General features: G+C 42.8%; 1 protein-coding gene across 3 annotated transcripts in view; it reads right to left on the bottom strand.

Annotated features, from left to right (window-relative positions):
* Cyth1 (cytohesin 1) overlaps positions 1-25,678 on the bottom strand; it is a 101,406-nt gene that overhangs the window by 43,238 nt on the left and 32,490 nt on the right. Inside the window, exon 1 of one of the 3 annotated variants that reach the window (XM_087208382.1) lies at positions 8,828-9,062. The exons of the other annotated variants lie outside the window; for them this stretch is intronic. Coding sequence (XP_087064508.1) covers positions 8,828-8,855 — 28 coding nt within the window. The 5' untranslated portion in view covers positions 8,856-9,062. Of the gene's footprint in view, positions 1-8,827; positions 9,063-25,678 lie in introns of those variants that run through there. 3 annotated transcript variants of the gene reach the window in all.

Raw genomic sequence — 25,678 nt, 5'->3', positions numbered from 1 at the left:
GGACAGTGATCCAGCTCCCATCCCGCCAGAGCAGACCCCAGTTTGTCTCCCCTGCCTGGACCACCAAGCAGCCTCTCTTCGGCTCCTCCGCCCTCACGGTACCCAGGACCTGACCCCTACAGAGCTCCCGGTTACTCCTGCCACACTCGTCACCCAGCTTCACAGGTCACCGTCACCTGAAGGCCTTCTCCAGTCACTGTCTCCTCTGAATTTGTTTGCATCATGCAATTCGCCATCAGGTTATGCACTTCTCTGTTCCCTGAGGATTTCGTGTATACATGAAATTAAGCTCTCGCCTTTCACTGTTACCTTAGCCCAGAGATGGTGAATCTACGGCACGTGCCGCAGCCAGCTGTTATCACTGAAAGCTCTAAAAAGTTTGCCATTGCTGTCTTACATTGTGAATATTCTCCAGAACTTTACCTAATCCCAAGAGCTATGTCCCCTTTTTTGAGGGAACACCACTTGGCAAAGTTGGTAAGATGTGATTCTGCCCTCAAAGAGCTCACGTGTCGCTATTCGTTTTGAAGGAAGAAGGAAGCGCCCAATCAACATGCCCGCAAGGTGCTACTGTGCCAGGGGATAAGAAGAGAGCGGCCCACATTAGTCCAGGGTAACTCCACCGAGGGCCAAGGCTGGTGCTCAGCCTCAGGGTGTGCTGGGAAGGAGAGGGCATCGGGGCCAGGCGAGGACAGCAGAGGCAGAAGGGCGGCCTGTATGGGGAAAGTCTGGAAGGCAAGCTGAAGTCGGCTAGTGCCTCTGAATTTGACACAGACAGCTGATTCTACTCTGTTGTTGAGCTGGGGGTGCAATTCAGAGAGAACTCCCGGAAGGGCAAGCAGCGGCAGGGAGGCGCCTGAGAAGAAAAGGACTGGAAAGCTTCCAGGGGTCAGGCAGGAAAAGTACAGGGACACAGTCATTTGCCTGGTGCGCTCAGAACATCAGAAGTGGAAGCAAAGCTAAGTGTTTCTGCCCTCTCAGGCGCATGGCTTCCTTCCCTGATACTAATTCTCCAGAGATGCTGCTGACTCTCACCCTCCGGCCTCTGTCTAGGACAAGGGTTAGCTGGAGCACACAGTGACTCTCTGATACGTGTGCAGAGCAAATGGACACTGTCACCTGCTTTCTGTAGGGACTTCTGATGAGGCAGGCACAGAGCGAGGCATAATTTGTATCCTTCAATTTGCAGCCATTTCGAACTTGGGATGCACAATGCTGCTCACAGACCCTCTCCACACAAGAGGTGTTGGCCCCACCCCAATAGCGGGCCCCTCCTCCAACGCTGGTGCAGAATGAGCAGAGTCTCTGGCCATGATCAGGTTCTCAGTCTCCCTCCCTCCCTCCCTCTCAAGTTTTTATCATTCTACTCTATTCTATTTAAAAATGATAGTTTGGTTCTGCCGCCTGCCCCGTAACCACAAGGACCCAAGTTTCATCCCTGGTACCAAAATACAACAACAACAAAATGACTGGTAAAAGTAGAAGTATCAACTAGCATCTGCTCTTGCTCAAGAAGAGCCTCAAGGTCTCAGGGGGGAAGTCATTTCTACCCTTACCTCAAAGTAGAAATACTGACTCCCAGGGCAGGGGATTTAGCTCAGTGGCACCACACCTGCCTTGCAAGTGCAAGGTCCTGAATTCAATCGGTACTGAAAAAAAGAAAAAAATTAAAAGAAATACTGACTCCCAGTACCAGACATTCTTCCACAACAGAGCTGTCCTGGGACCGTGTTTGAGAGAAGCACAGGAGCAGTGAAAGCACCAAGGAGAAGTGGGAGAACGCTGAAGAGAGCCCCGGCTGTCTGAGTCCTGGCCAGGCTGCAGCACTGTGGGACCTCAGCCTCCTGGCCGGGCTCAGCACCGGAGAGCAGGCTTCATCTCTGAAGTGGCTGCTCCTGGCTGGCTCTATGCACTGGGTCATCTCAGGCAGGAAGAAAACGATACAGAGAGAAAGAGCAGAACAGCAGCAGGGGCAGGCCCAGGAGAGTCAGTGCGGGGGAGGCCGGAGGCAAGCAAAGGCTTGCACCTTTGAGATCCAGGTCAGGACGTAGGAGGATGCTCGCACCCAGTCAATTTTAAAGAGTGCAAATGCTAGCATGAGCAACACACCATTTTCCACGAGTCTGACAGACATCAAAATGTGTGGGGATGCAAACGACAGTCAAGGCTGGGTGCACAACAGTCCTACATGCTGCCATCAGCGTGAACTGGCACTGACTTTTGCACTACCCACATACGTTACAGTTTTATTTGAATCTGACAGTTTGGTTCTTAAGCTCTTAAATATAAACTCAATTAAAATCTTAAATTATATTTAAGAATTTACCTAATGGATACGGTACCAAAATTGTAAAAACTGAAAATTAACAATATATGGTGATTACAGAGTGAGGTGCTCTGCAAAGCTAAGACTAAAATAGGACGGTTCAGAACACTGTCAGAGCTTCTGCTCATGCATGACACATGATCGGTGGACAAACTGGAAACTGCACACATTGAACACCACTAAATCAAGGACTACAAGCAGGAGGGAGGCTTTGAGTCCTCCCTCCCTTCCATTCTGGGTATCTGAATCCACAATGCACACAACATTCAGTATTAAGTTTTCTATCCAGAGAAAAGGCAGAAATGCCACCAGCCACTTACATCTGCCCAGACTAATGTTGCAGTGTTCCTTCTTGAACTGTTCTGACACCCATGAAACCTGGTGTAACTACTCCCACAGGGCTGTGGCTGCACAGAGGGCCCTTCAACATCATTCTCTGACCCAGAATCCTGACTCTTAGCAAAAACACAAAGGGAAAGAGGCTCAGACCCCAGGGGAGAGAGAGGACTCAGGGGCAGCCATTAACTTGGAAAAGAAATGCAGGGATCTTTCTGAGGTCAGGTGTTGAGCTTCTATGAATTCTCTGTAAAGAACAAGATACAGGCAAGGGACTATGTCCTTAAAACTAGACCTATGTCTCTCACCATGCACTAAACTAAAATCAAAATGGATTAAAGATCTAAATATTAAAATAGAAATGCTGAACTGGCTGGAACAGAGGTTAGGTAGAACTCTTGAAGACAATGGTGTAGGAAAAGATTTTATGAACAAAACCTCAGTTGCCCATGAACTAGCACAAACAATCAACAGGTGGGATCTCTTCTTATTAAAAAGCTTCTGCACTGCAAGAGAAACCACCAACAGTGTGAAGAGACAACCCACAATGTGGGAAAAAATGTTCACCTGCTGTTCCTCAGAGAAAGGTCTACTATCTAGAATCTATAAAGAACTTAAAAAAACCAGACCTCCCAAATTTAAAGACCCAATCCAAAAATGGGCATCTAAAATGAACAGACATTTCTCAGACAAAGAAGTAGAAATAGCAAATAAATATATGAAAAAATGTTCAACATCACTGGTCATTTGAGAGATGCAAATGAAAACAACGCTGACCCTCACCCCAGAAAGAATGGGTGCTATCATGAAATCAACCAATAACAAATGCTGGCAGGGCTGTGGGGAAAGAGGAACCCTGCTCCACTGCTGGTGGGAGTGTAGACTGGTGCAACCACTGTGGAAATCAGTATGGAGATACCTCAAAGAACTAGGACTGGAAGTCCCATTTGACCCCGCTATTCCACCGCTGGGGATCTTCCCTAAAGAATTAAAAGAATCATACCACAGTGATATATGTGCGCCCATGTTCATAGCAGCACAATTTGTAATAGCTAAAACTTGGAAGCAGCCCAATTGCTTATCAACTGGAGACTGGATAAAGAAAATGTGGGTTTTTAATAAAACGGAGTACTACTCAGCCATAAAAAATGAGAAATTAGAGACATTTATAGCTAAATGGATGCGCATTGAGGCGATACTTTTAAGTGAAATAAATAGGACACACATGTAAATACCGAATAGTTTCTCTAGTGTGAGAAAATGAAAGTGTAAATAAGGAATAAAAGGTATAATAGGTAATGTGAAATAGGAAGAAAAGGGGCAAAGGGGAAGGGGAAGTGGGAGGGGCAGGCGAAAGGAAAGAAGGGAATGGAATTAGTATGAGAAAATGAAAAAATGGAAACAACGTCTTTGTAAATAGGGAGGATGGAGAGGTTGAAGGACGGGCAGGGGAAGGGGGAAAAATAAGAACCAAGAGAGGTGATGTAAAGGCTCAAATTTCCAAAGATGAATGTCATTATACTGTATACCTACAATGTACCAATAAAATAAATTTTAAAAAAGAGAGACTATGTCCTTCTTTTTTCAAGGAAGGAAAGTGCTGGGCGGGTCTTAGTACCCAGCCCACACCCAAGACTGGCGCTGCTCCTCTGTAGCTCTCGTAGCCCATCACCTCAGTCTGCAGAGCCAAACATCTGTGTAGGGAGGAGCAAAAGGAAAAGCCAACTGGTAACTTATTGTACCGGTCAGCTTTCCCGTCACTGGGACAAAACAGTTGACAGCCACAACTTAAAGGAGAAGAGGTTTAATTTGGCTCATAATTTCAGAGGTTTGGTTCATGGCGTGCTGGGAAAAACATCATGGCAGAACAGTGCGGTGGAATAAAGCTGCTCATTTCCTGGTGGCTGGACAGCAGAGCAGGGAGAGAGCCAGGGAGGAAGGGGACAGGGACCAGATATTGTGGCCAAGGTCACTCCCCATAACCTACCCAGACACAGCCCAAGTGTGCTTCACTAACCTGCTAGGCATCTCTTAACCCGGTCAAGTCAACAATCACGGTTAACCACCACATGTATCAGGCACGGGATGATCATATCCCAGCAGCGGCGGGCTAACGTATTCCTGGCTGATGCAGGCTCAGAGAGGCCCCCTTTGGAGCTGACCAGGGCTGGGCTGCATAACTCCAAAGGTACTCTCGAGCTCTAGAGATCCGTGTCTACACTGCTGTTAGTGACTCTGTTCCAGCGAATCACCTCACAGTCGGGCTACACAATGAAGTCACATAACAGTCCCCCAAACTGAAGTTCCTCAGAAGGTGAGCAGAAAATGGCAGAAGTTACAAAGGCCCTTCCAAAAAAGGAAATCTTAGCTGCACTAATGACAGACAGAAGGAAGAGCAGACATCAGAACACTGCGCACTCAATGAAGCAGCTTTTGGAGGCTTACCAAGGTACAAGGGGAAATGAGATGGATACTCCCAAATACCTCCAGAAGGGCGAGCCCTCTGTCTCTGATAGACCTAGGTTTTGTCAGCCCCCACCACACATATATTCTAGTGGGCCTTTTGAAGCAACAAGGAGAACTGGCTGAAAAGTGGGGTGCCTCCTGCTCCCAGGGCCACTGCCCCCAACTCCATCTGGACTTGCAGATCCCAGCTTTGTCCTTACCTCAGGTGACCATTCTGCAGGCCAACAAGGGCTCAGGACCCCACACCTAAGGCTGCCAACACCTAAAATACCTGCCTTTCCTTCCCACCAACACTGGCTTCTTAGAAAATGCCACCTGCTGCCTGCCACAAACTTTCTAACTGAATCGTGGGTCTTGACCACGTGGAGCCAGTCCCACACATTTATATTCCATTACAAAGGGGAAAACTTGGGAGGCTGTAGAAACCCTCAGACAATGGATAAAGGTAAACTTTTCAGAGGCACAGAATCCAAGCCCTTATTTCTCTTCTTCTTCTTTACCAAAAAGAAAAGCCAGTTCTAAACCTCTGTATGACACTGTACACATATGTCCCCAGTTTGGAAGCCTGTAATATCAAGCCAGAGCAAGGCCACTTCAGAAATGTCACAGCAGATGGTGGCAGGGTTCTTACTCTGGTATGTACTTTGTACAATGCCAAACATGTTCCTGCTTAAAAATAAAGATGTGACCATTTTTTATTCTGCAAACTCCAAAATCTGTAAGGAAGTGAGTAAAACTATCTACAGGGTATTACTTTAGAGCTAAAGCACCCCAGGTCTTCCGCTAACACTTCAACCTAAAACGAGGTTACATGATCACCTGGAACTCAGAAACAGAGTAATGGGGCACAAGCTAACTCAAGGTGAGTTATTTTAGGTGCAACCTGAAAACCCAATGTCTTATTGCAGAGCCACTATACTTAATTCTATTTGGCCTATTTTCCTATAAACAATTACCATTTTAAATCTACATAGTATCTTATGGCTTTATGTTTTTCCATGTCACTTTTTGAAAACTTGACAATAAAGCTAAACTATGGGCTCTGCATATTTCCTGACAGTGAACCGTTCCCTCCAGCTTAAAGATGAGGCATAAGACTCCATGAGTGTAAATAAGTCATATAAGGTAAGCTTCTCGCAGAGAAGAGAGAGAAAAGTTCTGACTTGCAGTCCCTGCCTGGAGCTCAGCTCTTTATTCTCCTACTGAAATCTACAGATTCAATTGCAGCCAATATTTGCTGAGCATCTGCCATGGAAGCAGCCTGTGCTTGGAGCTGGGTCTTAAATAGCTCCAGTCCCTGCCCAGCCAGTTGGGAGCGCCAGGTAAGCGGCAACCCAGTCACAGCAGCCGCACACATCAAGGACTCAGAAAACAGCAGGACGTGCCAAGAGGCTGCAGAGATGCCAGCCTCTGAGCCAGAGCTGCCCAGATGGAGAAGCAGAGGGAACGGACAGTCCCAGTCGAGGTAAGGAGCCTGGGGACAGTGAGCATGCCACATGTCAGGGCCTGTTTGTGAAGGGCCTTGGGGTCCACACCAAGGAGCTTGAGTTCCATCCCAGAGAGAGGGTTAATGGCAATTCAACTGGGACTGAACATTAGAAAGATGAGACTAGGGCCGGGGATTTAGCTCAGTGGCACCTTGTCTGCCTCACAAGTGCAAGGTCCTGTGTTGGATCCCCGGTATCGCTAAAAAAAAAAAAAAAAAAAAAAAGCTTAACTAAAAACCCAATTTATGGAAGTTAAGAAAACATCACCCCTTGGGCCGGGGATTTAGCTCAGTGGTCCCAGCGCCTGCCTTGCAAGCGCAAGGTCCCGAGTTCGATCCGTGGTGCCAAAAAAAACAAAAAAATCACCCCATTAATTGCACTGGTTAATTTTCACTTACAATTCTGGCATGAAAATGGGTGGAGGTAGGCACCAGGTAAGGGTGGAGATAAAGGGTAACACTTTCAATGTGAGGACTGTAGGTCTGAGATTCTGCAGCAGGAAAAGAATCTGACTTCTCTGAGAATATTCTCAAAGACCCTCATTCCGCCTTGCTTAGGCGTGAACTCCAGGACAGTGAACCTGGCAGAAGCAGCTCTGAGGGGCCCCATGATCACCTGCACCGCTCCCTCCCCTGGGAGCTTGGGGACCCGCTGAGGCCAAGCACACACACAGGGCAGCTGATGCTGACTTTTAAAGTTTCTAGTCAAGGACATGTGACCCTTCTGATTCAGCCCTTGAAGTGACTGCTGAACCACATCTCCTGGGCGGGTCTGAAGCCAGGCTCACTAGAAGGACGAGCAGCAAGTAAGCATAAGAAAATGGCATGGTGACCACCAGTCACTGCTGTCCCTCCAGGGGCTCTCACATCTACTGTCCTGCATAACCACTACAGTGTCTTCATCATTTCCCTTTGAACTCGAGACCTTGGCTAGCTTGGACTCACCTTTCAGACACAAAACTTCCCAACTGGGTAGTCCAGCCCTGACCTGGAATCAAATCTCATTATTGTCCCCTTCTTCAAATGCAAAAGGATTATTATAAACACCTGTGCGTCTCTCTCCAAACTCTTTCACACATGGCATAGCTTTCCAAAGTGCCCCATGGACACTGTCCAAGGTAATTTGCAGTTCGAGGAGACTTGGAGGTTGTGGGTCAGGTGTTACCCTTAACATGTCAGAGTGAGTCTGTATCTCTCATATTAGCTGTGGGCTCCAAAGGATTAAATACACTTGAACCAAAGAAAGAAAAGCATAAAAGGGACTCCCAGAATTTATTATAATTTTCCTGAAATCTACTTTGAAACGTAGCCTCATTTCTATTTCAAACTTAATCATATCATTCATTATGAGCTACAAGCCAGCATACACTTTCCTCTAGCTTGTCCTATGGCACTAAAACACTAGTGTTAAGGTGTCACTGTGACATACACATGTCCACACGGCTCTTCTGCCCTCAGCCCAGCCTTCTAAGCTCATCTTCAGCAGTCTTTGGGATCAGAAGCCAGAGTCAGGCGTCTCCTGACTCACAGCATCCGGATTTACAGCGTGGGTGAGGTGAAGCTTTGCAGGCTCCGAGGCTTCGGTCTTCACCTAACACCGAAAGAGGAAGATCAAATTTCCCCTTGGCTACATTTAACAAAAATGACTACTATTTACCCCATATCTCACTGGCATTTTCAATCTATTATGTACTTTTTTTATTTTGGTACTGGGGATCGAATTTGGGACCTTCCATTTGCGAGGTAAGTGGGGGAACCACTGAGCTAAATCCCCGGCTGGCACTTTCAATCTAGTCTAATGTGGTTACTTTTTAGCTCAGGCTCATTTTAGAGGTATGCAGTTCCCAGACCTTCTGACCCACTGCTATTCAGACAGAGGATGAACGTGTCACCAAGCAGGAGGCCGAGCACCACCAAGAAACACCAGCCTTGGAGCTGACGGGAGATGGGGCGCTTAAAAGGTTTCGAAACATACTGTGCCCCCCCACCCCCACCCCCACCCCTGCCTCGGCCTGCTAACACTCAGCACTCTGCGCTCTTCCTCCTGAAAAGAACAAGGTAAAAACCAGAGTTCAGGTTGGTCCTTAACTCTTCCCCAAAGGGCCCAACAGAGCTGTCCTCCCAGGTTTTCACACAGGGATAGAAGAGGATCCTCGGAACTCCACTCCACGAGCCTCAGGCCACCTTGGTCCTGGTCTGGGATTGGCACTCACCATCCTCCGCTTCAGTTTTAAGGACCATCTTGCTCTCCAACAGGACACAGAAAGGTCTGTCTGTCTGGCCTTCAAAGGAAAGGTGTCGCTAACTCAAGGGGAAGTTTACAGACTGGCTGGGTGGGGCTGTCCAGCCACAGGACAGCTCAGAGCTGCTTCCTGAACTGAGGGAGGAATGGCTGGCCACGCCCAGGCCAGTCAGCCTGCCGCCTCCTCACTGTCAGTCACTGCCACAGCCTAGTTCCTGAAGTCATGCCCAAGCACCTTCCAGCAGGTTAACCACCTCGACATCAACCAAGTTCAGCGACAGTGCTTCAGTTTTTTCCAGACTCACCAAAGCAAAGGATGGAGCTAACTGCGAGTTTCCTCTTCGCTTTCCAGTACTTTCTTAAAACACAATCACTCAAAACCCCTGTTCTGCTCACAATGAGAACAGCACATTTCCCAAGAGAATGACTAAGATCACAATCATTACAGTATGTTATGAGGTCATAAGCTAAAAGCAAAAGGCAGGTTTTAGAAGCAAATAAATAAATAAATAAATAAATATCCAAAGACCAATCTCTCAATCAATGTAAGTTCAATCTTATGTCCATTCTAATGTCCTTTGTCTTATTTTCAATTGACACATAGCTGGAGCTATTTATGGAGCACAGTGTGAAAGTTCATACATGCCTACAATGTGTGAGGACCCAGTGAGGATAACTGGCAGTTTCCTCTCATTAAACATGTATCATTTCTTTGTGTTGGGAAACTGAACTCCTTTTTTACCTTTCTTTATAATATTTGTAATAACTTGTAAACTATGCTATGAAATACTTCTATTTAACTGTATTTTGGTATCTGCCCCTCTTCCCCTAACCCTTCCTAACCTCTAGTGACCACCATTCTATCTAGGTTCCACATGCGTAAGAACAAACACTCTGTGCCTGGCTTATTTCACTTAACATAATGCCCTCTCATTTCATATATGTTGCCATGAATGACAGGATTTCATTCTTTTTATAGCTAAATCATGTTCCATTGTGTATATACCCTATTTTCTTGAGCCATTCTTTGTTGATAAACACTTCAGTTGATTACCTATCTTGGCTATTATGAACAGTGCTACAATATATGTCCAAATTTGGGTGTTTATTTGGTATACTGATTTCATTTCCTTGGGATACATACCCAGAAGTAGGAACAGCTAGATCAGATGGCAGTTCTATTTTTAGTTAAGGAATCTCCATATAGTTTTCCGTAATAGCTGTACTAATTTACATTCCCACCAAGGTTGTATCAGGTTCTCTTTCTCCACATTCTTGCCAGCATTTGGTATTTTTTGTCTTTTGATAAAAGCCATTCTAACTGGGTTGAGATGATTATCTTTTTTTTTTTGTACCGGGGATCGAACTTGCAGGGCAGGCAGTGGAACCACTGAGCTAAATCCCCAGCCCAAGATGATTAAGATGATTATCTCGGCAAGGGATTTAGCTCAGTGGTTTCGCCGCCTGCTGCGCAAGCACAAGGACCTGAGTTCGATCCCCGGTACCAAAAAAAAAAAAAGATGATTATCTTATTTTGTGTTTTATTTGTATTGTCCTTATGATTAGTGATGTTGAGTATTTTTAATACAGTTGGCCATTTGTATATCTTCTTTTGGGAAATGTCTATTTAGATCACTTGCTCATTTTTAAGTTGGATTATTCAAGTTTTATTTTTTGAATTCCTTATATACTCTAGATATTCATTCCTGAATAGTTCGCAAATATTTTCTCTCACTCTTTGTCTATTCACTCTGTTGACTATTTCCTTTACTGTGCAGAAGCTTTTTAGTGTGTCATCCCATTTGTCTATTTGCCTTTGTTACCTATGCTTTTAGGGTCGTATCCAAAAAATTACCTAAAACAATGCTTTTTAAATGTTTCCCCTATGTTTTTTTGTTTTTGTTTTGTTATTTTTTGCTTAGTACCGAGGATTGAACTCAGGGCCTTGCACTTGCCAGGCAGGCACAGTGCCACTGAGCTACATCCCCGGCCCTCCCCTATGTTTTTTTCTAGCAGTTTCAGGTCTTACATTTAATCTTTGATCCATTTTGGATTGATTTTTTTTTTATACAGTGAGATATGGGGTCAAATTCCATTCTTCTGCACATGGATATCCGGTTTTCCTAAAGCTGTTTATTGAAGAGACTGGCCTTTCTCCAACTTGTTTTTGGTGCCTTTGTCAGAATCAGCTGATTGTATATGCATAGTTTCTGGCTTCCCCATTCTGTTTCGTTGGCCTGTATGTCAGTTTTCATGCCAATAGCATGCTGTCTTCACCACTATCTCTTTGTTGTATGTCTTAAAGTCAGATATCATGATACTTTCAGATTTATTCTTTTTGCACAAATACTCTGATGATTAAGGGATCTTTTGTGGCTCCTTATGAATTTTATTTTTTCTATCTCTGGGAAGAAAGTCATTTTTTCAGTCCATATTCATTTATTTAAAATGAATATATCCTTAGGAGAAGTAACACTATCTAGAATCAGATTAGAGTAGTTCCTAAGAACAAGTTTTTACAAAGGAAGAAAAGAACAAATAAATTGCTTGCCTGGGGTTTATGTGGCTCCTTAATCTGACTGTACAGTAAGCCAAGTTGCTCTTCTTAACTGGAATGATTTTTTTTTTTTTTTTCTTGAGACAAGGTCTCACTGTGCAGTTCAGGCTGGCCTTGGATTCACTACATAACCCAGGCTGGCCTGGAACTCATAGCAATCCTCCTGCCTCAGCCTCCTGAGTGCAGGGACTACAGGCGTGTGCTACCATGCCCAGCCAACTGAAATGATCCTGAAGCTACTGGATTTTGATGGTGACTATTTTCAATCTGTAAGTCGCTTTGGGTGGAATTCTCTACATAATTGCTAATATGTTGCATCATAATGTTCTTTCTGCATAATTTTACTATACTGATAAAAACTCATGGTTAAAAATTAGAAAACAGGGCCGGGGATTTAGCTCAGCAGCACCACGCCTGCCTTGCAAGTGCAAGATCCTGATTTCCATACCTGGTATCAAAAAAAAAAAGTAGAAAACAGTAATAAAGGTAAAAAATACTTTAATCCTGTCCTCTAGTAATAAACACTGATGACATTTTATTTTCCAGACTTTTATTACCTATTTTATATACAAAGACACACACACACACGCATACATATAATTTCTCACACACAGGAAATACACATTTATGACACGATACAAATACAAAATTGGATATTTTGCATGCTGCTTTATAATCACCTTTTTCTAACAAATATTTTTTTCCACAATTATAAATGGACATCTATCAAATTTTTTTATATTCAGAGTCTAATGTAATATTTAACCAACCCCCTATCATAAGACTTTCATGTGATTTCCATTTTTTCTGCCAATCCCAATATCCATGTGCTCCCATTCTGGCATATCCCTTTAATTATCTCCAAAGAAAAATTCTTAGAAATAGAATTGCAGAATACAAATATAGCTTCTCATGTGTTCTTGGTATGAAGTAAGGGACTCAGTAACTCATTATTTATACTGATGAGGGCCAAGTAAAAGGAGAACAAGTGGTACCTGGGCACTGTCATTGTGAGGTGGCTCTTGCTGTGTGCTTAGGTTGTGCCCAGACTGATAAGGCCTAACCTGTCTAATCTTGAAAGCTCCCATGGGATGAGTATCCCCTCCAGTCCCCAGCTCATAGATGTAAACACTAGTACCCAAAAGGGCTATGCAACTTACCAAAGGTCTAGCTACGGCTGCACCTTGCTCCAGGCAGACTCCCCATCTCTTCTCCCTCCAGCAATCTTGGGTATAAATGCCAGTCCTGCAGCAGCTCTGCAAGAAGCCTGACCTGCTAGGCACTGGCCAGGTCGCCATTACTGAGTGGGACACATGCATGCCCACTGTCTCCACGCACGCCCTGAAGGGGATCATGGTGCTGCTGTGCCTTGGGGGCAGTGGCTTTGTCCCACCCTCTTCCTTCTTCCTCAGTAACAGTTTCTCTCTCTCCCCCGTCCCTTAGTCCTTGCCATGGCCTCTCATGTCCCCTGCTGTTTGGGCCCTTGTGACTTGCAGCTTCTGCTCCACCTTGTGGTGCTCTACTTCTGGTATAATTCCCAGTTTCTATTCTCCAAGAGGGAATCGAAGTGGCCCTTGTAAGAGCTGTCTCCCTATTTGGGCTCAGCAGGGTATTTACAGGCTTGGCTGCCCACAGGACAGGGCTGTGCCATGGCAGAAAAGCTGCCCCCAGGGCCATGTGAGCCAATTTCAGCTTCTCTCGAAACCGCAGTGTGGGAGGGCAGACCTGCCCACACCACACTGTCCTCCACTTGATTTCTGTTTTTCTCAAGCTAGTATAGCAAATAACACTGTTTACTAAAAAAGGAAATAATGAATGAAGAGGTATGTCTTAAATTCCTTAAAATAGATATTTAACTACTGAAGCACCAAATGCATTTGACTCACTCCTTGGGGAAAGTGACTGCACTATTTATCATCCACAGGGAGACATTTCTGAAATTAAAGGTGGGTGCCATTAACAATTACATCACCCGCACTTGTGACCAGGAGCCGGTGAGGACCCCTGGGCATGCTCACCAGCTGCCTGCGGAGACGCACAGGCACCTGCAACAACAGAGCACCCCCCCCACCCGTGCCACCCCACTTCTGGCCTCTTGACTGTGCAGCTACCTGGTTCCACACTACAGAGGCACAGGGGGACATAAAGGCCATTGTCCTGAGCTGCAGAAGTGAACAACAGAGAGAGGGCCTCTCTCAGGCTCCCTGATGAAAACTGAAGCCCACTGGAAAAGTGAAGAGAATCTCTGCAATAACACACCAGACCACCGTGCTTGGTAAGTTGGAGGGCTCATCACCTCCCATCGGAACCTGGACTATCTTCAGGGGAAGGGCAGCTGCAACCTGCAATAGAACCTTGCACAGTTCAAACCTGCAGGAGGACAGGGAGCTCAGCTTGGGACTTGCAGCCAGAAATCTGGCTGAATCTCACGGGTCTGTGACTGGCTTACTGAGACTCACTGACTTATAAATGCACACTGCTGCCCACGTTGTCTATTGTGACAGCAGAGACATACCCTGAAGGGGGCCCTTCACTTCAATCTTTTATTTGTTATTTTCAAAATTACCACTATTTTTTTGCTCTTATTTTTAATTTTTTTCTTCTTTTTCCACTCTTTTAAATTTTTTATTTTTCTCTTTTTTCTTTCTTTTCTCGTTTCTTTTTCTCTCTCTCTACCTTGCTCCCTTGCTGCTCCAAATTGTTCAATCTCCCTTTGTGTTCCTGTTCTGGCCCTAATTCATATTTCTTCTTTATTTTTCTTTTCTTCTCTTTCTTTCTCTCACCTGTGTCCTCAGGCCTCACTGCTAACCTTCCCCTATCCTTCTACCTACCTATCCCTCCTTCCCCAACTCCTTCTAACTCCCTATCCCAAAGGGTAAAGTTGCTATATTGAAGAGTTTATTCACTATAAACATAGGTTGGGTTGGTCCTTGATTTTGATCTAATTCACACAGTTAAAGGTGATAGATTAATAACTACCACAAACTGTCATTTTCTAAGAGGTACCTGATGCTACTGTGTTGCTGATTGTATCGCTTGGGCTAAGGTGTTGTGATTGATCTAATCAGTTGTCCTTCCTGGTATAATGAAAATGAGACAGCCTCAGAGCCAATAGAGACTCAAAACCTAAAGGCCAGCTATACTTGGAAGACACCTCTGAGAAGTAATCATTCCATAAGGGTTCTAAATACATCAACAAAGATACTTACAATAAGCAACTTCAAAGTATCAACCCAGGAACTAAACCAAGGACAGTACCAAAAACAAAAATGAGAAGATATTTAAGCAAGGCACAAACTCAGACTTCCACCCCACAAAAGGCAAATTCTGGGGGAAAGGAGGTGGAAAAGTCTGATAATCAACCACCTGGACACCCTGAACTGATAGCACAGGAAGTAATAAAACAGATGAATGAGGCTCTAGAAAAATTCAAAGCAGAAATAATTTGCCAGGTAACTACAGAGATGGTGAGCAGAGTGAAAGACATGATTAGAGGCTCTGGAACAGAGACAGATAAAAAAAAATAGATGAGATCAGAAGCCATGAACGCACAGCATAAGAAAGAAATGGAAACCACGATCACCCAACATAAGGAAGAAATGGAATACATGAAATAAATTCAAATAGATATCCAGGAGATTAAAAACTCCATTGAAAGCATTCACAGTAGATTAAGGGAATGTGAAGATAGAGTATCAGATACAGAAGACAGGATCACACTTAAGGACCATGAAAACAGAGATTTCTTAAAAATAGTAAGAGACCACGAGAAATCATTCCAGCAGGTGCTCTTTGATGCAAAGAAGAGTAACATAAGACTGATAGGAGTCCACAAAAACACAGGAGAAAGTACAATTCACATAAAAAAAACTGTTCACAGAAGTAATAGTAGAAAACTTCCCAGACAGAGGTAGAGAATTGGACATACAGATAAGTGAGGCATATAGAACTCCAACTAGCCATGATCGAAAAACAATCTACACCTAGACATATAATAGTCAAGATCCCAGAAATCCAACAGAAGAAACAAATCAGAAAAGAAACAAATCATCTACAAAGGAAAGCCCATCAGAATCATGGCAGACTTCTCAACACAAACCCTTAAATCACGGAGAGCCTGGAGTGAAGTATTTCAAGCCCTAAAAAAAAATAACTTCCAACCTAGACTGTTGTATCCTGCAAAATTATCTTTCAAAATTGATGGGGAAATTAGATACTTCCACAACAAAGAACACCTGAGAAATTTCATGAACACCAAATCAGTACTCCAAACAATTCTAAGCAATATCCTAGAAAAAGACAATGAAGGTCACAACTCCATGAGGCCCAAGAGAAGGAAGCCACCAGGCAAAGTAAGACACTAAAGGGAAAGGGAAAAAAAGTAAGAAATAAAAGAGCCAACAACAGTAAAACATCATGACAACGATGAGTCAGTATCTGTCAATTATAACTATCAATGTTAATGGCCTCAATTCACCAATCAAAACAAACAGACTTAAGCAAAATCCAGCAATACGCTGTATACAAGAAACACACCTAACTCAAAAGGAAATTCATAGACTTAAAGGGATGGAAAACAGTTCTCCACGTGACTGGAACCCAGAAAAAAGCAGGCGTAGCAATCTGACTTGCAGACAAAGTAGATTTCAAACCAAAACTAATTGAGAGACAAAGACGGTCACCACATCCTTGTGAAGAGAACAATCCAAGAGGTAGAGATGACAATCCTAAATATATATGCACCAAATATGAATGCCCCTAAGTGTACAAAACAAATATCAATGGACATGAAAAACCAAATAAGCACTAATATAATTGTAGTGGGGGACCTCAATACCCCAATATCACAAATAGACAGATCATCTAGACAAAAAATTAACAACAAAATTCTAAAACTGAACCAAGCTACTGACCAAATGAACTTAATAGATGTTTACAAAGTGTTCCACCCCACAAAATCAGAATACACATTCTTTTCAGCTGCACACGGGTCATTCTCCAAAATAGACCACATGCTAGCTCATAGGACATGTATAAGTAAATGTAAAAGAACTGAAGTTACCCCCTGTATGTTATCAGACAATAGCGCAATAAAATTGGAGATCAGTAACATAAAAAATTGCAAAACTCCCACAAACACATGGAAATTGAATAACACCCTCCTGAACAACCAATGAGTCACAGAAGAAATTAAAGAAGAAATTAGACAGGGCCGGGGATTTAGCTCAGTGGTTCCGCTGCCTTCCTCACAAGCACAAGGACCCGAGTTCGATCCCTGGTACAAAAAAACCAAAAGAAATTAGACAGTTTCTACAAGTAAATGATAATGCCAATACAACATACAGGAATCTATGGGACACAACGAAAGCAGTTCTAGCAAGGAAATTCATAGCAGTGAGTGCCCATATTAGGAAAACATAGAGAACTCAGATAAATAACCTAATGAAGAACCTCAAGCTCCTAGAAAAAGAACAAACCCAAAGCTCGTACAAGAGAGGAAATTATAAGGCTCAGAGCAGAAATCAATGCAATGGAGACTAAGAGAATGATACAAAGAATTAATGAATCAAAGAGTTGGTTTTTTGAAAGAATAAATAAAATCAATAAACCTTTAGCCAACCTTATCACAAAAAGGAAAGAAAAGGCTCAAATCCATGTGATTAAGAATGAAAAAGGTGAAATCACAACAGACCCAGCAGAAATCCAGAGGATCATCAATACCTACTTTGAGAACCCATACTCTAATAAAATGGAAAATACAGAAGAAATGGGCAGATTCCTAGATACATTATGAACTGCCAAAGTTAAATGAAGAAGATATAGAAATTCTAAACACCCCAATTACAAAGAGTGAACTTGAAATGTAATAAGAAAACTTAGCAACAAAGAAAAGCCCAGGTCCTGTGATGGCTTCACTGCTGAATTCTACAAGACATTTAAAGAAGAACTATCACCATTACTCTTTAAACTCATCAAGGAAATTGAAAGGGAAGCAAGGCTTCCAAATTCATTCCTGGAAGCAAGTGTTACTTTGATTCCAAAACCAGGGAAAGACCCAACCCAAAAAGAGAACTACAGACCAATCTCCCTAATGAACATATATGCAAAAATCCTCAACAAGATACTGCCAAACAGAATACAGAGGGTCATCAAGAAGATCATAAACCCTGACCACGTCGGATTTATCCCAGGGATGCAAGGATGGTTCAACATCCGTAAATCAATAAATGTAATACACTATATTAACAGAGTCAAGGACAAAAACCATATGATCATCTCAATAGATGCAGAAAAGGCATTCAACAAAATCCAATACCCATTCATGATAAAAACTCTACAGAAAATTGGAATAGAAGGTCTTTATCTCAACCTGATTAAGGCTATCTATGAAAAACCAACAGCCAACATCATACTAAATGGTCAAAAACTGAAAACTTTCACGCTAAAATCAGGAACAAGACAAGGATGCCCACTATCACCACTCCTGTTCAATATAGTTGTAGAAACATTAGCCACAGCAATCAGAAAAGAGAAAGAAATTAAAGGAATAAAGATAGGAAAGGAAGAAGTTAAACTGTCATTATTTGCTGAGGACATGATACTTTACATAGGAGACCCAAAAAACTTGGCCAAAAGACTTCTAGACTTAATTGACAGATTCAGGAGAGTAGCTGGATATAAGGTCAACACTCAAAAAACAATAGCCTTCTTTACATAAATAGCAGACTCACTGAGAGAGAAATTAGGGAAACAATTCCTTTTACAATAGCATCCAAAAAAATGAAATATAGAGGAATCAATCTAACAAAGGAAGCAAAAGACGTCTAAACTGAAAACTACAGCATTCTGAAAAAGGAGATCGAGGAGGATATAAGAAAATGGAAAGACATTCCTTGCTCCTGGGTAGGAAGAACCAATATAGTGAAAATGGCCATACTTCCAAAACTACACAGATTTTTTTTTTTTTTGGTACCGGGGATCGAACTGGGGTCCTTGCACTTGGGAGGCAGGCAGCAGAACCACTGAGCTAAATCCCCGGCTACTACTATACAGATTTAATGCAATGCCTATTGAAATTGCAACAATATACTTCACAGAACTAGAGAAAACAATCCAAAAATTTATTTGGAACTAGAAGAGACCTAGAACAGCAAAAAGCAATTCGAGGCAACAGAGATATGGCTGGGGTTATCACAATCCCCAACTTGAAACTAGACTACAAAGCTACTGTGATAAAATCAGCATGGTACTGGCAAAGAAACAGACCCAAGGTTCAGTGGAATAGACTAGAAGATGCAGAAACAATTACAGATATACTCAGCCACCTCATCTTTGACAAAGGAGCTAACCACCCTCACTGGAGGAAAGAGAGCCTATTTAATAAATGGTGTTGGAAAAACTGGATTTCAACCTGTCAGAGATTAAAACTAGACCCATACCTATCACCATGCACTAAACTAAGATTGAAGTGGATTAAAGATCTAAATATTAAGACAGAAATACTAAACTTGCTGGAAGATAAGTTAGGTAGAACTCTTGAAGACATTGGCATAGGAAAGGACTTTATGAACAAAACCTCAGTAGCACAGGAACTAGCACAAAGAATCAACAACTAGGATCTCATCTTATTAAAAAGCTTCCATGTTGTAAGAGAAACCACCAACAGAGCTAAGAGATAACCAACAACGTGGGAAAAATTTTTTAGCAGCTGTACCTTAGACAAAGGACTAGAATATATAAAGAATTGAAAAAAATCAGATCCCTCAAATTCAAAAATCCAATTCAAAAATGGGCATCTGAAATGAACAGACATTTCTCAAAGAAGTAAAAGCAGCAAATAAATATATGAAAAAATGTTCAACATCACTGGTCATTCAAGAAATGCAGATGAAAACAACACTGAGATTCCACCTCACCCCACAACGAATGGCTGCTATCAAGAAATCAACCAATAACAAATGCTGGCAGGGCTGTGGGGAGAAAGGAACCCTTCTCCATTGTTGGTGGGAGTGCAGACTGGTGTAACCTCTGTGGAAATCAGTATGGAGATACCTCAAAGAACTAGCGGTAGAGGTCCCATTTGACCCAGCTATTCCCCTGCTGGGTATCTTCCCCAAAGAATTAAAAGAATCATACCACAGTGATATATGTGCACCCATGTTTACAGCGGCAGTTTGTAATAGCTAAAGCTTAGACACAGCCCAAGTACCCATCAACTGGAAACTGGATAAAGAAGATGTGGGGTTTTTTTATAAAATGGAGTACTACTCAGCCATAAAGAACAAGAAACTAGAGATATTTATAGTTAAATGGATGCATATTGAGGGCATACTCTTAAGTGAAATAAATAGGTCACACATGTGTAAATACCGAATAGTTTCTCTAGTGTGAGAAACTTAAAATGTAAATAAGAATTAAAATGATTAAAACAAATAATTGATAATTTAAAATAGGAAGAAAAGGTCCAAAGGGGTAGGGGTGGTGGGAGGGGAAGGGGAAAGGAAAGGAGGGAAAGGAAAAATTATGAGAAAAGAAAAAAAACGGAAACAAAGTATATGTAAATCGGGAAGGGTGGAGGGGGTGATGGGAGCACAGGGAGTGGGGAAAAAATAAGAACCAAGATACATCATGTACAGGTATAAGCACCCAATGATGAATGTAAACGTATTATTTACCTAAAATGTACCAATAAAAGAATTTAAGGAAAAAAAAAACAATTACATCACCCAACCAGCACGCACTGGACTATCCACCACAAACCAGAACATATAACCACCTTACTCACACTGTCAGGGCCAAGGTTACAGAAGATTGCCACGTACTCATTTAAATGGGAACTGTTGCAAAGTTCTGCAATACACTTTGAAATAACTTATAAAAATAAGAGCATATTACAAAACAGGATCTGAGCAAATGACATGGGACAGATACCGGAGCTGGCACAGGCTCTACAGAGTGGAAGAGAGTGCCTGATAGCTGCTCAAACAGAAACCACACGTCAGAGCACTCTGAGGCAAGAGTCTGTTTTTTTAAAATAAATTTTATTGCATACACTTAACGTATACAACATGATGTTATGGAAGACATATAGATGATAAAAAATAAAAAGGTCACTACACTGAAGCAAATAAACACATCTCTCAGCTCACATGGTTACCTTTTCCATCACAAGAGCCACTAAAATTTATTCATTTAACATGAATCCCAAATACAGAACAACCTGATCACCTGCAGTGCGCATGTTGTGCAGGAGATCTCTAGACATGCTCACCCTACATACATAGGTGTTTTGACTCATGACACTTTATGTTTAATGCCTCATGGAGACTTAATCCTTTGTTCCAAACTCTCCCCTCCAGGGATAGATGAGGTAAGAACATACAAACATGGAATGCTAGAAATGATACCAGAAGAAAATGTCAGGAATGTTTATGTGATATTCTGGGAGAAGTTTGTTTTTAAGCATGATACTTGTATCAGATACAATCTCAAAGAGACAGAAACACACTCAAAGCAGGAGTACAGGCAGAGTTAAGAAAGGCTGGAAAGAGCCTTAAGGCTGGGCTGGAATTGGAGCCGCCAGTATTTCTAACAGTTTCCAAGTCATACACATACACACACACACACACACACACACACACACACACACACACACAGAGCATGTAATTTACCTAACCAGTTGTACTGTTAGACATTCATCCCTTGTTTCCCCATATTCTATTTAACCCTGAAATACCATTGTTTTTTGTCCTCTGCTGAGTTCTAACTAGTTCCTTGGACTAAATAAAGTCTGAGAAGTAGACTTAAGGGACAGTCAAAAGATACAAACTATTGGTAGCGCACACCTATAGACTCAGTAATCAGGAGGTAGAAGCAGGAGGATCACTGGTAGTTTGAAGCCAGCCTGGGCTATGGAACAACACTTTGTCTCAGAGAGAGAAACAGAGGGATAGACAGACATGGGAGGGGAGGAAAAGAAAGGAGAGAGATGCAAAACTTTTAAGACTCACTATACATGAAAAAGATAAAATTATTTCCGAAATAGTTGTTTCCACTTACTCCTGTCTTCAAAAGTGCCACCCTTACCACCACTTTATGCCCAATAAAGACTGTCATTTAAAACATTTGCAAAAAACATAAAAAGTAGTGTTTTGATGTCCACGCCTCTGATTATCCGTGATGTCAGAATTTTTTGCTGTGCTTGCTTAATGTGGACATCTGTACTTCTGGGCACAAACTTAAAAGAAACAAAATGCTATAGATCTATTTTTATTAAAAGATGTCCTTGTTGGAGGAAATAAGTCATGTAACAAAAACACAGAGATTGTAAAATTTCATTTTTTCTTTAAGAAAGAAAAAGAAGCCTAGATGAGCGTATACCAAACACCATTAACAACTTTACTCTTTCTGGGTGGTGGGATTAAGGGTAACTGTCACCTTGTCTCTGTCCACTCACGAAGCTTCCCTCTGCTGCACACTCAGACACTGTGACAGAACCTGCCTGATCTACCCTAGTCATGCTTCTCAGCTCCATACCCTCCTGATGGCCTCTGGGACCATCCACCCAACACAATGCTACGCACGAGGCTCTCAGCACCCTGCCACTGTAACCTTCAACAGCGCATCCATCCACTGCTGCGAAGTTCCAGCATCTCAGCCTGGGGTCCAGACCCTTCCCACTCTGACCCCACTGCTGCTCCAGCCTCAACTCTTCAATACTTGCCCCATTTATTTTGTTTGTTTTTGTTATTTCCTTTAAAATTACACACACCAAAAAAAAGTTTTAAGCAAATAGGTTTTTTAAGGCTTAAATCTGAAAAACAGCAGTTTCTGCCTCATTCTGACCCTTCACCCCGAATCCTGCTTCAGAGAGAGAGGGAGCTCCTTTGACTGCTCCTCCTGCTTCTAAATCCTTGGCCTTTTGATTGGTTCTAGGGCACTAACTCCTGCTGGGGCGCCTCCCATGCCTTCCCCCTTACCGCTCTGTAGTTACATAACTACTGGTGACCCCCATGACTTAGTATTTCCATAAATACTGCCTAAACAGTGTACTGTGATGAAAATTGTCACAAAGGCATTGTCTTTCTTCCTGTTTGCCTAGTTTTCTAAGTCTGTCACTGATTAACTGCCAAACTCTACCACAGCACAAAAGGCTATCGGCAGGGCCAGTGTGGTGAATTAACTAATGGTCAACAGGGAACGCCCAGCTGAACTGAATCAGCGTGGCTGGTGTGTGGAAAGCCCACCTGAGGATTGCTGCCAATGGCATAAAAGAGAACTGGAAGGGAGGGAAGACCGTGGGCTGTTGGTTTTCTAGGAGAAGCTTGCTGCAGTTGTTTTCCCTGAAGTGAACTTGGCTGCTCCTGCCAGAGAAGCTTCAGTCCTCACTGTTGCTGGGAATGCTGCTGTTCTTGTCAGGGGAGCTCTGATCTTCAGCGCTGAGTATCACTTCCTGGCTCCAGTGCAGCTCCCTCAGCCTGGTGGCACAAATCCTTCACCCCACCAGCACACTGGCCTCTGGGCCTTTCAGGTGCAGATCTTCAATACAGACAAGCATGAGACACTGCCGTGGGTTCTGGGCCTCTGGCTGGACTCGTGGAGGACATTGCCTTGGATTCTAGGCCTCCATCTGGACTTGTGCAGGACACCGCTGCGGGATTCAGGCCCTTGGTTGGATTCTTTAGGTCTCTTGTGCGGTTAGATCTCTTGCTCTCCTCTGCATTTGACTTTTTGGGTGGATATTATAAAAATAATTCTATAAATTATGTGTCCTGTACTAAATCTATTTCCCTTGCAAACCCTGAATACAACAGTCAGACGCACCATACTGTGTGTGTTCAGGGATGTCCCTCCAGAAACCTCCATACCCCTACACCATTTCATCTGGCGGCTCTTCAGGTCTGTTTTCACAGCTATCGTCCTGGGGACCCCACTGGCCACTGTCTAATGCTAGATTCTGTTCTTTGGCGTCCATGTTTCTTTCTTGGATACTGTGTTACTTTTCTCTTGTGGCTGAGACAAAATATCTAACACCCAAAGTTAGAGGGGAAAGGGTTTATTTAGCTCAGTGTTTGTACAGGTTTCAGTCCATAATCAGCTGGTTCCAAGGCAGAGCGGCACATGGCAAAAAGGCAATAGTTCATGGTGGCAGAAGACAGCAAAAACAACAAGGGAATCTTAACAGTGTCTTTCTGTCCCTTTTATCTTATCCAGACTGCTGGGATTAGGGTGGTGCCTAACCAATCATTGTATTGGTTTAGTCATCACATATCCTTAATCCCAGCCACCTCTGAAAAAGCCACCTATGATCGAATGAAGCTTTGGGGAGACATCTAGACACAAATGATAACAAATACTTCTCATGGTAGATTAATCCTTTAATAACTAATAGATACAGGATTTTTTATTGTTGGGAATTTCACTACTCAAAAATACTTTGAATCTTTTTTTTTTTTTGGTACTGGAGATCGAACTCAGAACCTTGTGCTTGAGAGGCAGGCAGCAGAATAACTGAGCTAAATTAAATCCCTGGCCCCAGTACTTCAAATCTTGTTTCACACTTTACTGGCATTTTGGCTGGTTACAGTGTTATAATTTAGAATTATTTTCCTCAGAATGATGATGTCTTTGTGTTTTCTAGTTTCTTGTATTTGTATCAGTTATAGTGTCATTCTGATTCCCAGTATTTTTTTTCTACCAGGAATTGAACTCAGGACCATCGGATTTCCAGTATTTTGTACATAAACTTCTCTCCCAAAAAAGCTTTTAGGATATTATCTCTATCCTCAGTGCTGTGAAATAAGTCTTATATTCCTCAATAATCTTCTATCCTTTTATTCAGTTCTCATTTTTGGAATTTCTATCAGTCAGCCACTGGACCATTACTGTGGACTCTCATTTTCCTCATCTTTATACTCCTATTTTCATTACCTACTTTTTAAAATCTGCTTTTTGTTTTGCTTTTAGACAGGATCTTGCCAGTCGCCCAGGCAGGCCTTTAACTCAGATCATCCTGCCTCAGCCTTCTGAGTGTTAGGATTACAAGTGTGTACCACCATGCTCAGCTTGATCTGCTTTTTAGGAAAACATTCTCTTGTTTACCTTCCAAGCTGTGTACTGACTGTCTTATTTTTAACTTGCAAGAACTCATTCTTAATCTCTAAGTATTTCCTTTTGAGTACTCTGTTCTTGTTTATTGATGTAATATCTGATACTTCCTAAGAATGGGGTTTTAATGGTTTCTTCTGTGTCTTCCATGACCAGTTCTCTCACGCTTTCTTTTCCCTTTGTTCCTGGAAGAGCTTATGTGGCAGGCTTGGCTCAACTGAGATACACTGCAATCTCCTCCCTGGGCTATGCAGTCTCCAAACAGGGCCACTGGTATCTGGGTAGGGAGGCAGACTGAGCAGGGAGTGCACAATTGCGTTCACCAACTTTTATTACCTCTTTGCTTTCACAGCCTTCTTTTTTTTTTTTTTTTTTGGTACCAGGGATCGAACTCGGGACCTTGTGCTTGTGAGGCAGGTGGCGGAACCACTGAGCTAGATCCCCAGCCCTCACAGCCTTCTTGATAAATAAAACCTTCATGTTTTACTAAAAGTGCAAGAACAACTGACTTGCTGCAGGACTCTCAATTACCCACCATGAACACTTTCAGCCTCCCCGTTTTGTGCCTCACTTCACTTATCCATTCCCAAAGGTGCCAGGTGCCCTGAGGTCTCTTTGGAATCTGGAGTACTTCATTTTTGCTTCCTGGTGGTACCTCCTGCAACTCCAGCCTTTCCCAATGACTTGTCAAAAGGGGAGCAATCAGGTCATACAGTAACGGAAGTGTCCTAAAAAGCTCAGAGGAGCATCCCTGGGCTGGCATGAAGAGCAACAAAGGCTTGTCACACTTCTGCAACTGGAAACCCAGACATCTGGAAACACAGCAACACTCTTCTAAGGGCCACTTCTACGTGGGTTACCTAGAAAACACTTTTTCCTTACAGACATGAACAACACTGGTTAGACCTGAAAAGACTCAAGGACAAAGGAAATAAGCAATGTGTCACAAGAAAGTCAAATGAAGAATTCAAAGAATGTTGCTATTGTCTGACATACAACTACCTTGTACCTGGCAAAGCAAGCTACACAATTTCTGATCACACTGGCCAGTACATGCCTTTCTAAAGCAGAATTTTTTTCTTTTCTTTTTTTTTTTTTTTTGGTACCGGGGATCGAACTTGGGACCTTGCACTTACGAGGCAGGCGCCACTAAAGCAG

This window comes from Heterocephalus glaber, unplaced genomic scaffold (genome assembly GCF_053883595.1).
Source record: "Heterocephalus glaber isolate CG9 unplaced genomic scaffold, H.glaber_assembly_v1.0 deba00000937, whole genome shotgun sequence".
NCBI classification, from domain to species: domain Eukaryota; kingdom Metazoa; phylum Chordata; class Mammalia; order Rodentia; family Bathyergidae; genus Heterocephalus; species Heterocephalus glaber.
The sequence above is the reverse complement of the archived record's forward strand: the minus strand, read 5'-3'. Positions and strand labels throughout refer to the sequence as shown.